This window comes from Neopelma chrysocephalum, unplaced genomic scaffold (assembly GCF_003984885.1).
Source record: "Neopelma chrysocephalum unplaced genomic scaffold, ASM398488v2 Primary Assembly neopelma1_97010, whole genome shotgun sequence".
In the NCBI taxonomy this organism is placed as follows: Eukaryota; Metazoa; Chordata; class Aves; order Passeriformes; family Pipridae; genus Neopelma; species Neopelma chrysocephalum.
This window is the reverse complement of record NW_020925652.1, coordinates 414,927-427,643: the sequence shown is the minus strand read 5'-3', so window position 1 is coordinate 427,643 and position 12,717 is coordinate 414,927. Positions and strand designations below refer to the sequence as shown.

Below are 12,717 nucleotides of genomic sequence, written 5' to 3'. Positions count from 1 at the left end.
CCGGAAGGAGGACCCGGGAAACTACAGACCCGTCAGCCTGAGTTCAGTGCCTGTCAAGGTTATGGAGCAGATCATCCTCAGTGCAATCACACAGCACCTACAAGATGGACAAGGGATCAGACCCAGCCACCACGGGTTTAGAAAGGGCAGGTCCTGTCTGACCAACCTGATCTCCTTTTATGATCAGGTGACCCGCCTGGTGAATGAGGGGAAGGCTGTGGATGTGGTCTACCTGGACTTCAGCAAGCCCTTTAACACCGTCTCCCACAGCATTCTCCTGAAAAAGCTGGCAGCCCACGGCTTGGACAGGGCCACTCTGTGCTGGGTTAGGAACTGGCTGGAGGGCTGGGCCCAGAGAGTGGTGGTGAACGGTGCTGCATCCAGTTGGCAGCCAGTCACTAGTGGTATCCCCCAGGGATCAGTGTTGGGCCCAGTTCTGTTTAATATCTTTATCGATGATCTAGATGAGGGGATTGAGTCCATCATCAACAAATTTGCAGATGACACTAAGCTGGGGGGGAGTGTCGATCAGCTGTAAGGAAGGAGGGCTCTGCAGAGGGACCTGGATAGGTTGGAGAATTGGGCTGATTCCAACGGGATGAGGTTCAACAAGGCCAAGTGCCGGGTCCTGCACTTTGGCCACAACAACCCCATGCAGCGCTACAGGCTGGAGACAGAGTGACTGGAGAGCAGCCAGGCAGAGAGGGACCTGGGAGTTTGGATTGACAAGAAGCTGAACATGAGCCAGCAGTGTGCCCAGGTGGCCAAGAAGGCCAACGGCATCCTAGCCTGTATCAGGAACAGTGTGGCCAGCAGGTCTAAGGAAGTGATTCTTCCCCTGTACTCAGCGCTGGTGAGACCACATCTGGAGTACTGTGTCCAGTTCTGGGCCCCTCAGTTCAGGAAGGATATTGAGATCCTGGAGCAGGTCCAGAGGAGGGCAACAAGGCTGGTGAAGGGACTCAAGCACAAGTCCTATGAGGAGAGGCTGAGGGAGCTGGGGCTGTTCAGCCTGGAGAAGAGGAGGCTCAGGGGAGACCTCATCACTCTCTACAACTACCTGAAAGGAGATTGTAGCCAGGTGGGGGTTGGTCTCTTTTCCCAGGCAACTATCAGCAAGACAAGAGGGCATGGTCTTAAGCTGTGCCAGGGGAGGTTAAGGTTAGATATTAGAAAGAATTTCTTTACAGAGAGGGTGATCAGACATTGGAATGGGCTGCCCAGGGAAGTAGTGGATTCTCCGTCCCTGGAGATTTTTAAAAAGAGACTGGATGTGGCACTTAGTGCCATGGTCTAGTAACCACAGCGGTAGTGGATCAAGGGTTGGACTTGATGATCTCGGAGGTCCCTTCCAACCCAGCTGATTCTAAGATTCTATGATTCTATAATTTTAGAATTAGAATTTGTAGAATTAGAATTTTTTAAAAAATCAATTTTATAAAGTAGATTTGTGCCCTTGTATTTAATTTCAGTCACTACCTTAAAGTGTTTCTCAGAGATTGTGGGGAGCTTTCCTCCTTAAACTAAACTACGGAAACAACATTAAAAGGCCAGAATAGACATCTATCAGTAGCTTTGCACAGTGCACTGAATGCTTCAGTGAATGTGATGGCAGCATGCCATTCCTCTTGAAGAAGGATTTGGGCTTTCCCCAGAAACAAATCATAACTGAAACCTTCTTTTCAGGAAATTTCCCTTTCAACTGGAAAAACAAGTAAGGATCCAACGCTGAAAGATCCAAATCTCTAGTTGATCATAGAGAGCTCCAGCTATCTTTTGGCATGAAGCTGCCATCTCATCCAAAGAAGTTACTTCTTAAAGAGACCAGTATAAGAAAGAGTTGTCTGTTTGTTTCTGTCTGGTAAAATCACAGGAGACATAAGCCTAATCAGGACTGTTCTCCATAGCTCTCTTGGCATCACTTTTAAGGCAGATGAGAGTTCAGATTTTTTATATTATTCATTTATTTATTTTTAATAATTTTTATATATTTGGCACTCTTAAGAAATGTGGACTGCTATCTTGAACTGCGGTGACAGCAGATGCAGACACTTTCTATTCCATGTCTGTCTGTATTCTTTTACACTTCTCAAAAATTCTTGTAAAGAAGGTTGGTTACTTTTTCCATTCACACCAAAGTGATAGATCAGTGTACAAAGCACTCCTAATGCAAACCAAATGAAAAACTAACTAAACCTAAAAGTTGTTTTGAGGGGGGGAAAGAAGAAATCAAACATGAAGACTGAGTGTCTATCTCACGTTTATGAGGTGGAATGGATCAGAAGAGGGAAATTTGAGCATCCCTTCCTTCATGGCATGGGTAAAATATTTCCACATAGAAATCTGAGTGGTTGCTCATGCTTTTAGAGATGGAGCATATTTCTTTCTTCACTTGAACATTTATCAAAGTTAACTTCCCAAGATGACAGCTACTTGCTCTCCAGACATAAGTGTTTAGTGTCAGTCTACACAGGTCATTGACCCATGATGGCAACTCTGGAGTATTTTGCCTCTCTGCATTCAAAATCATCTGTTGCCATTTCTTTTTCTTCTTAATCCTCTTTTAGTGTGTGGAACACTCAGTGTGAAATCAATAGAATCTGAGACCATAAGGCCTTTCATTCATGCACCTCAGGTCTGCAAGGACAGGATGTGCTATCTTTGATGGTCACTTCTGTCTGCAGTTCTCTGCTTGCAACACTGAAACATATGAAGTACAGCTTTGGAGAACGTGGATCTGCAGTGACCTAGTTGACTGCTCACTTGGAATCTGAACTTGAATGTTTGGCTTAGTTTGGCTGATTCCCTGTTAAACCTGAATTTCAACCCAGACTTTGTGAGTCAGACTTCAGTAGTAATGTTTAATCACAATGTAGCCTTGCTAAAACCTAGCTAAATAATTGATGTTTGAAAGTGAAAAAAGTGAAGAATGCTAAATCTGCTTGTGCTTGTTATAATGTTCCCTAATCTTGCCAAAATTGCATGAAAGCCACCCATTCACTACAGCCTTTCTTTTCACAGCAAAGGAACATAGAAGCTGACAATGAAATTCAAAGTGACAAAATATTTTCTTTTCATGCTTTTTGTCTGTTTGCGGTTACTTATAACCTAATAATAATTTTTGCATTAAGTAGTTAGGATTTTTCCTGTTTGTTGAAACGATTTAATAATGCATTTTTTTCTCCCCCCTCTGTGCTTGGAAAAAATCAGCTGGAGAATTTATATGTATTTTATTTTTACATATATAAAGCTATATAGACGTGCCTCAGTATTACTAAGGAAGAGATTTGACTCTTGATACAAAACAAAAGGGAAGTATTTTTTTTCATATTAACATGTGCATTATTAGATATTGGTAGGCTGGAGTTTAAGGACTTTAAAAATTAGTTCATATTTATTTGAACAGCAAAATGTCTTTTTTGGCATGTCTATTTATTTCACAGTCAAAAATTGAATGACATGTTGAATATCACTCCCCCTTACTTTGAGCATATGCAAGTGAGGAAAGTATATTCCAAATATTGGAAAATACTTACATGTTCTCAATATGATGGAGAACTACTCTATCTTCCTTCCTGAGGACAGTGGTTCAAAGACTGAAATAAGGCAGGGGAAAAAAGCTTCAACTCTATGGATGATGCAAAAACTCTCTGCTGCCTTGGTTAATGAATGGCTGTCGTGGTTTAACCCCAGCCAGCAGCCAAGAACCACACAGTCGCTTGCTCACTCCCTCACCAGTGGGACCAAAGAGAGAACTGGAAGGATAAAAGCCAGAAAACTTGTGGGTTGAGATAAAGACAGTTTAATAGGGAAAGCAAAAGCCGTGCACACAAAGCAAAACAAGGAAATCATTCACTGCTTCCCATGGGCAGGCGGGTGTTCAGCCATCTCCAAGAGAACAGGGCCCCATCAAGTGTAATGATTACTTGGGAAGACAAATGCCATCACTCCAAATGTCCCCTCCCTTCCTCCTTCTTCCCCTCCCACTTTATATACTGAGCATGGTGTTATATGGTATGGAATATGCCTTTGGTCAGTTGAGGTCAGCTGTCCCAGCTGTGTCTCCTCCCAACCTCCCATGCACCCCCAGCTTCCTTGCCAGTGTGGCAGTATGAAAAGTAGACGAGACCTTGGCTCTGTGTAAGTACTGCCCAGCAATAACAAAACTATCTTTGTATTATCAACCCTATGTTCAGCACAAATCCAAAACACAGCCCCATATCAGCCACTTTGAAGAAAATTCACCCTACCCCAGCCCGAACCAGCGCAATGACTTTATTGTCCTGTGAATTCCTGCAGATTCCCACTGATGTAGGCAAGTTTGGTAAATGGACTTTTAAGATTCTCCAAGAAGAGAAGTGGTTTTCCAATATCTTTATACCCAAAAATGCATATTTAATAAAGAAGATCAAGTGTTCTTGCAGCTTTAGTTTTGCTTATGAATAACCCAATATAATAATGATGTAAGGAAGAGGATTTCTTTCTTATTTCAGGTTGCGAGTATTGGAATCTACAACTCCTTTGGGAGATATGTCCCGTCCACACCACATTGTATCAGTTGTTCCAAACCGATATCCCCGCTGGTTCACCCTAAGTCACATCGAATCCCAGCAGTGTGAGCTGGCATCGACCATGCTAACAGCAGCCAAAGGTACATTGCTGTAAATTACCTACTTAACTAAGTGTATGCTTTTAATATTTCATGGAATAAACAGATTATAAAACTTGTGTTTAGGAATTCAAATTGCAGTCTGACAGGAGCTTGAACTGACTTAAACTTGTCACTTAATTTTCTAGAAAAGTGATTAAACTAGATAGATGGTAGCCAGGTGGGCTTGATTTGAGGCTGATGAGATAGCTTTTTGTTCTTCTGGCACACAATATAGATTGTAAAACCCAGGAGTGGACAAATCACTTCTAAAATTCACAGATCAGGATAACTTTTGGCCATATACTACACAGACACCATCAGGCACTAGAGGAGTTTGTGCTGTCTTGCATCTTTTGTTCATGTAATTTAATTATGAAAGGTTTATAAAAAACAAAATGTGTATAACTGAAACATTGTACTATTTCATAGCAATGGCAAGCTCAATTCTAATGCATTTCAGGATGTTTTGGAAGCTTGTTCTGTTTACACCTTGCAGGTGATGTTCAGAGGCTGGAAACAGTGTTAGAATCCATTCAGAAAAATATCCACTCCTCATCACACATCTTCAAACTTGCCCAGGATGCATTTAAAATAGCAACACTCATGGACAGCTTGCCAGACATCACTCTTCTGAAAGTTTCTCTGGAGTTGGGCCTTCAGGTATTTCCCTCATTCATTATTTCTTCAGTAGAAGACAGGAATTTTACCCTGTGTGGGTGGGTACAACTTTTTAAGTCACTGAGGAGCCTCTTAAAGACCCTCTTTGGGCTTTGTCTGCAATTTTTAGATTCTGTTTTCTGATGTAAAGCACAGTTGATTGGTAAACACAGGCCAAGGATCTGCACAGTCCCTTTGTGCCATTTGAGTGGAAGAGAGAGCTTGGAGCAGCTGGCTGCAGGGTACTCCTCTGTTCAGGAGTGAGAAAAGACCAATGCAATGGGTTTGGGAGTATATGTAGGGATGGCTAGAGAGCAAAATTATTCTGCTTTCCAGAAATCATAGTATCATAGAATAGTTTGGGTTGGAAGGGACCTTTAAAGGTGATCTAGTCCAACCCCCCTGCAATGAGCAGGAACATCTTCAACTAGATAAATTTGCTCAGAGCCCCGTCCAGCCTGACCTTGAATGTTTCCAGGATGGGGCATCTACCGCCTCTCTGGGCAACTTGCGCCAGTGTTTCACCACGCTCATTGTAAAAAACTTCTTCCTTATATCTAGTCTGAATCTACCCACTTTCAAGTTAAAACAATTATTCTTGTCCTATTGCTACAGGTCCTCCTAAAAAGTCTGTCCCTATCTTTCTTATAGGTTCCCTTTAGGTACTGAAAGGCTGAAATGAGGTCTCCTCAGAGCCTTCTCTTCTCCAGGTTGAACACCCCCAACTCTCTCAGCATTTCCTCATAGGAGAGGTGTTTCATCCCTCTAATCATCTTCATGACCCTCCTCTGGACCTGCTTTTGCAGATCTTTTCCATGGCCTTGAGGGGTTCCTCATCATTCCTCCCATTCTTCCCTTCCTTTCCCTCAAATGATATTTGATAGGTGTGTCTCAGTTTAAAGAGACTGGAGTGTTTTGCTAAGGAGGATTGGTTATGAGGTAGACCAAACTCTTCTCTCTCAGCAATTGTAAATATGAAATTAAGAGGCTCCAATAGAGGAAGTATGGAAAAAGGAAGAAATAACAACCCTTTATTAAAGGATATATGTATATTGGCAAAAACAGTAACAGAACACAAAAACAACTAAGCAATAATCTTGTACCCAAAAAGTCCCCTTTAAAAAGGAAACAGTTTGATACTTCACTGTCCTCTAGCATGGTTCTAATCACAGTTGGCAGGGGGCGCTGTTGGATCACTAGAGGTGCAGAGCCTGCAGTGCTCTGTGGTGCCCTGCAGGGGGCGCTGTTGGATCAATGGAGGAGCAGAGCCTGCAGTACTCGGTGTTGGTCAGCAGGGGGTGCTTTTGGGCTCTGGCGGTCGCTGCATGGGGGCCCCCGGATCACGGGGGAAGTCGAAATGATCTCCCCCCCCACCAAGGAGGGGAAGGGGAAGAAAGGGGAAAGAAAGGCGGTTTCTTTCCCACTAAACTCATGCTGTCTGTGGCTGGCTGTAGACAGGACTCCCCCTTTGTTCGTCGGTGAGCACAAACTCTACGATGAAATCTGAGCAGATTCGGCTGGCGACAGAGCAGACCATAGACAAACTGAGGCCGGAGAAGAGACAGATGACCAGGTCGAGAGAAAAACGGCCTCCGAGCTTTTCCAACACACCTTGCCCCCATTAAGGCACAAAGTGAAGTGTTCCCTGTTTGTAAGGAGAGGAGGAGAAAAACTCCTCCCCCCTCCCTGCAGTTTTTTAGATGGGCTATTAGCTGGGAATGCAGGTCTGCCAGCTAGTTCTTTTGTATAGTTAATTACCCCTTCCCCCTCTTCGTTCAACCTCCTTCTCTTACAGTGGGACAGGGGAAAGGAAAATTTCTGCTTGGATTTTTAGTACAAGTAAACCTATGACAGGTGCTTGTTGAATTACTAGAGAAAGCCAAGGTCAATCATGTTTCTAAGGCAGACTGTACTAACAGCAGCCCTCTCACTTCTTTCATCAAATCCTGCACTCCACAAGCTGTGGGATGGTGTGCTGGTTTAAAAGAAAACCAGTGGGAGAAATGAACCCCACTCAACTGCCTCCTTTCGATATAATAATATAATAATGGCCCATCTTCGCAAACGAAGATTTGGGGAAAGGTCTTTTACCTTTCCAGCCTGCGCAATGGATTTTTTAGGTGAGACACAGCCTGCGCTGAACTGAGCCCACCCTTTAATCCTAAGGTTCATCTGCCGGGGCCAAGCAAGCTTGGACAATGGCAGTGAGGTCCTCAGGACGTAGGTTTGTTTAGAGTGTCCTTCTCATAGATGGATGGCCACACAGGGCTAACGACCTCCATCAGGCCAGGAGACCGGGATTTGAACCCGTGGTCGCAGCAGTGAAAGTCCTGCACGCTAACCACTAGGCCACCAGGGGTCTCCTCCTTTCGATAGTGGAAGAAGAAATACCAAGAGAGATTACAAGTTGGAGTTACAATTTACTAAAGAAGTTGCAATAAAATACAATGATGCAGTGGAACTGGTTTAACCAATAAAGGCAGAGTATAACCTGACCCCCTAAAACGAAAGCAAAATGGCATCAGTTCCTGCACTGCATACCATGTGGTGTCCCCCGGGCAAAGCAAAAAGAAAAAACCTGGGAAACTATATCATCTGAATCAGGAATTACCTGCCTTTATGCCGACCTCTGGCAATGGTGGTGTGGGTGCAGGGTCTCTTGGTGGGGGTAGCAAGCAGCAGCATGGTCCAGGGTTGACTTGTTCCCTTACCCATGGATCTCGCAACAAGACTTGGTTGTTGCAATTTCGATGTTTATTGGTCAAAGTTTATTGGTCCGGATCTGTTGAGTGGTGGGGAAAAGTCCCCCCAACACAGGGTCCATCCTAGTTTATATTACACTTAGGTTAGGTGGAAACGCCCCAGTACCTCCCCTGGGGTGGGGAGTGTTACACTGGATAATGTAATAGTGCATTACAGAACATTTCATGAGTCTTTGACACCTTCTAAGATGTTACAGCTTCCTGTTATATCAGCGCAGTTGAGCCAATTTTGGCCCATTATGGCCCATCAGCAGAGATGAATACCTTCAGGCTTCGTGTGAATGTTCCGGTGCTTCCCCAGAGGGGAGTTATCACTGCTGAGTCATTTAAGGAAAAAGAAACACTACCCCACCTTGCAGGATTTTCCACTTTCCTTATCTTGTTCAACACCCAGCTTGTAGCCTGAGGTGATGGGTGTGCATGTCCTCAGCACTTGGGCTGCGAGTGATTGATCATTAACAGTTCATCAGAAATTATGTAGAAGGAATAGAATACACATATTGGTCACACCTACATAGTGTTAAACTCTGCCTTCTATCCCTGTAACTAGGACAGATGGTCATCTGTATCAGTCAGCTTGATGTGTGCAAGAACCTCAGATCAGTTTTTGGGTTCTTATGAGAGACTTTACAAGTTAAAAGGAGACATGAGTTTTTAGGTATCTGGAGTAATGTTGCCTTACACTGATGAATCTTGGAGTTTGCACAGTTCATTTCAACAAAAATAAATCCCTTTATCCATCTTCAGGGAGTTCTTAAAAACAACAAAAAAACACAAAACAAAAAAAATTGCAAAGATCATAAACCCATTTATTACTCCGCTTCAGTAAACAAAGATAAGTAAAGACTTCTGGGGAAAGGATATTATCCCAGTTGCTTCTCATGCCAAAGAAAGCTACTATTTGCCTACCCTAGATTTTTAGAAGCTTATGTCAGAAAGCTGAGATTGTGTGCTTTGTTAGCCTTTCTTATTCTGAAAATTGCTGTGAAAATCTGCTCTTTTTTTTTAACTTCACATCACATGTTTCTGCTTTAAATGTTTGTTTACTTGAGTGTGGTGGTTTGGGCTAGGCCTTCCTTGGTGACCAGTTTGTAACCAAGGAAGGGTCCAGATTTACCCAGTATTCCCTACGATTTTTACGTAAGCCAGACTATAAGAAGAGAGGAGGAGAGGCCTTCGCTTTCTTTCCTTCCGGCGGCTTGGAGGTGCAGGTTCCCTGCTGTTGAGTCTGCCGTGTTGGGGAGCGAGGCCTGGCTAGGCCTTGCCGACCTTGGGAGACAGAGGTTGCCGGCGATCGTTCCGGAGCGACTCTTGGTTGTCCCAGGAGAGTAGTGAGATATCTTCTTTGCTAACTCTTTTGTTCTTTAGTTACTAGATCTCGGGCTACTGATTGGGATATATATATATATATATATATATTTTTTATTTTAGTTTTGTTCCTTTTCCCCTTCCCCTTTCCCTTTCCCTTGTGAAATTGTATATAAGTGTAAATATATTTATATATATCAGTTTGGTTGTCCTCTCTCTCGTTTTCGGGTTTTTCTTAGTTTTTTCTCCCTCTTCTCCCTGAGGGTTTTTTTTTTGTTGGGGGGGGGGGGGACTTCTGGTGGTAAGGTTTGGAGACTTGGCAGGGAGCCAGCTTCAAACCATATCATTGAGAAAGATCCTTATGATTGACTTTAATGTCACCTTAAGCATTCACAAAGTATCATTCAGTGGTAGCAGCACACTTTGGATATCACTGTGTTCATGGATACCCCTGTGTGGATGATGGTGTCATCAGAATTTCTTCAGCAAGATCTAGTGAAATAAATATAATGAACCTGTACTTTCTCCTAAATACAGCTTTTGGAATAAACTGGTGTAGAACATGTCCACTGTCTGTCCCAAGCTTAGTAAGGTGGTTTAAGAATCTTAAAGGTAGTTTGCTTTCCAGAAGGAAGATGCACAGCAGTTTTCTGGTAGTAACTCACAGCTGTATAGGTTTCTACAGTAACATTTTTCCTGTAAAAGTCTTACAGTGTTGTTAGCACCGTCTTCAGTGGTCTACAGATGCTTTCCCCTCTCCTGCCTCCTGACCTAATGGCAATTAGATTGTCTATGTTCGCTATCTAGTAACTGACTGCTTATGACATCTACCCTATAAAACTTTCTCCCCTCACGTGACAAACTGAACAGCAGTGTCCTTAACAAGACAACTTGTTATTGTTGGGCTGAGGGGATACCAACAATTTCACAACTCTGTCACTGAGATTTCTGTGACAGAAAAACCTCTTATATTGTTCTAGATTTGTGAGTAATATTTGGACTCCTGGGTTCTTTCTCCCTATTTCCAATGGCAGCATGTGTTATATGACTCAGCAGAGGGAAGGCATTTAAACTAGCAATGGAAAGCATGGCCAAATGGGCATAAAGCATCTCAGGTGTATTCTGTCCTTCAGAACCTTACTGGCACAGATGTTGTGAGATCTGCAGGTACAGGAGGGGCTTCTATTTCTCCATTTGCCTGTCGTATGCTGCATCAATGCAAGTATAACTACACACATGCAGATAGATACTGCTGGCAGAACTGCCGAGCAAGTTAGTGCAGGTGATCACTTGAAGTGTATTTGAAAAACGGTGTCCTTTCCCTGAAAGCCTCTAAATAAATAAACCTCCTCAATGTGCATGACAAAGAGGTTTCACGTTGGTGCAGGACCTAACGGTTGGTTGGCCATTTCTTACATCTCTTATGGGTATTGAGATCTTCTGTTCCTCTAGAATAAGAAATTCTTGTTAAAAAAAAATCTATCAGGACAAAGTCAAGGTTATTCTCTGTAGAAGAGAGCTTGACTTTCAGATAAACTATGTAATTCCCAGGGGCAGCTTCTTATTTTCAGACTTATTAACCTGTTGAGAAGGTCCCTTCAATTGATAGCACAGATCTTGGATAGAACTTGGACAGATCTGGAACTTCCATTTAGGAAGAGGTGGCTCAAGAATGTATTGAGCAGAAGTTAAATAGTTCTTTGGCTACATGGGCTACAGTACAAATTACCTTCAGCTCCTCCTTGGTCAAGACATCAATATATACTTTATTTGAAATCTTGGGGGATCAGTAAAGGACTCCTCTCTTAGTGCTCTCAGCTTGTCAGTTTAATCAAATGAAAGGAACCTAATTCCAAAATATTTCAGGTTAAGAAACTAGATATAGTATTGGGTTTTGCTCTAAAATTAGGACTGTCTACACTGGAACTGCTATTATGCCCACTATGCATGCTGAAGAGTCTTGTGATTGATGATCGTTTTATAGACCACCACAGTGAGGGAAGTCATTAGAGAAGACTTTCAGAAAAAAGAGCACAGGTAGTATTTTCCTCAATCCTTCCAGTAGCAGGGAAGAATACTGAAAGGAACAGGCAGATCCATCAGATCAACACGAAGGTAGTTTGCTTTCCAGAAGGAAGATGCATAGCAGTTTTCTGGTAGTAGCTCACAGCTGGTTTTTGACCATAGGATGTTCTATACAACACCTTTCTCAGAGGGCAAAAAGAGTTCTGTCACAGGAGCTAGCAGGGCTTGTTGACAGAACTTTAAACTAGACTGGAAGGGAAAAGAGTCAAAACCAGGCTTTCCAGTGATAATCAATGGGATGGCATGCCAAAACTTGAGGGACTGAGCACTAGTGGGATCCTTCAGTCTGCTCCAGAAGGTGTTGGCTACAATGAACCACACCTGAAATGTTACTATACCAATGTGCCCAGCATGAGGAACAAACAAAAGGAGCTCAAAGCTTTGGCCCAGTCGCAGAGATTTGACATCATTGGCATAAGTGAAACCTGGTGAGATGAGTCCTGTGACTGGTGTGCCATGTTGTGCGGTTACAGGCTCTGCAGGAGGGATAGGCAGGGCAGGCAAGGTGAGGGAGTGACATATTGTGTAATGGAGGGGCTGGAGTGTACAGAGCTCACAGTTGGCAATGGCATGGTTGAGAGTCTCTGGGTAAGGATTAAGGGACAAACAAATAAAGCAGATGTTATCATGGGAGTCTACTATAGGCCACCCAGCCAGAACAATGATGCAGATGAATTATTCTTTGAAGAACTAAGGGACACCTCTAAATCAACCACCCTTGTCCTTAGGAGGGACTTCAACTTGCTAGATGTTAGCTGGGAATACCACACAGCTGGCACAAACAGGTCCAGAAGATTACTAAAACACCTGGATGATAACTTCATGGTACAGGTACTAAGGGAGCTGACTAGGAAAGGTGCCCTCCTTGATTTGTTGCTTGTTAACAGAGAGGGCCTTGTGAGTGAAGTGACAATTGGTGGCCCTCTTGGCCACAATGACCATGAAACAGATGTGTTTGAAATGTCTGGTGACAGAAGGAAAAGTGCAAGGTCCCCTGAGAAAATGCTGTTGAAGGTGCTGGGATCCATCAGGACTTGCCACTTTTTAAGCACCACCTCCTAAGAGCACAGGAGCAGACAATTCCAAAATGTTGGAAGTCAATCAGGTGAGGCAGAAGACCAGCTTGGCTAATCAGGGATCTTTTTCTGGAGTTAAGGCAAAAAAAGAAACTTTATGCCCAGTGGAAGCAAGGTCAGGTTACATGGGAGGAATATAGAGATGCTGTTTGCCACTGTAGGGAGAAAATTCATGTGA

General features: G+C 43.3%; 1 protein-coding gene across 2 annotated transcripts in view; it reads left to right on the top strand.

The window, feature by feature from the left end:
- Positions 1-12,717, top strand: part of LOC113960995 (zinc finger SWIM domain-containing protein 6-like) — a 203,023-nt gene that overhangs the window by 171,706 nt on the left and 18,600 nt on the right. For both annotated transcript variants that reach the window (XM_027670957.1, XM_027670958.1), the window contains 2 exons: positions 4,494-4,651; positions 5,148-5,311. In XM_027670957.1, coding sequence (XP_027526758.1) covers positions 4,494-4,651; positions 5,148-5,311 — 322 coding nt within the window. The remainder of the gene's footprint in view (positions 1-4,493; positions 4,652-5,147; positions 5,312-12,717) is intronic.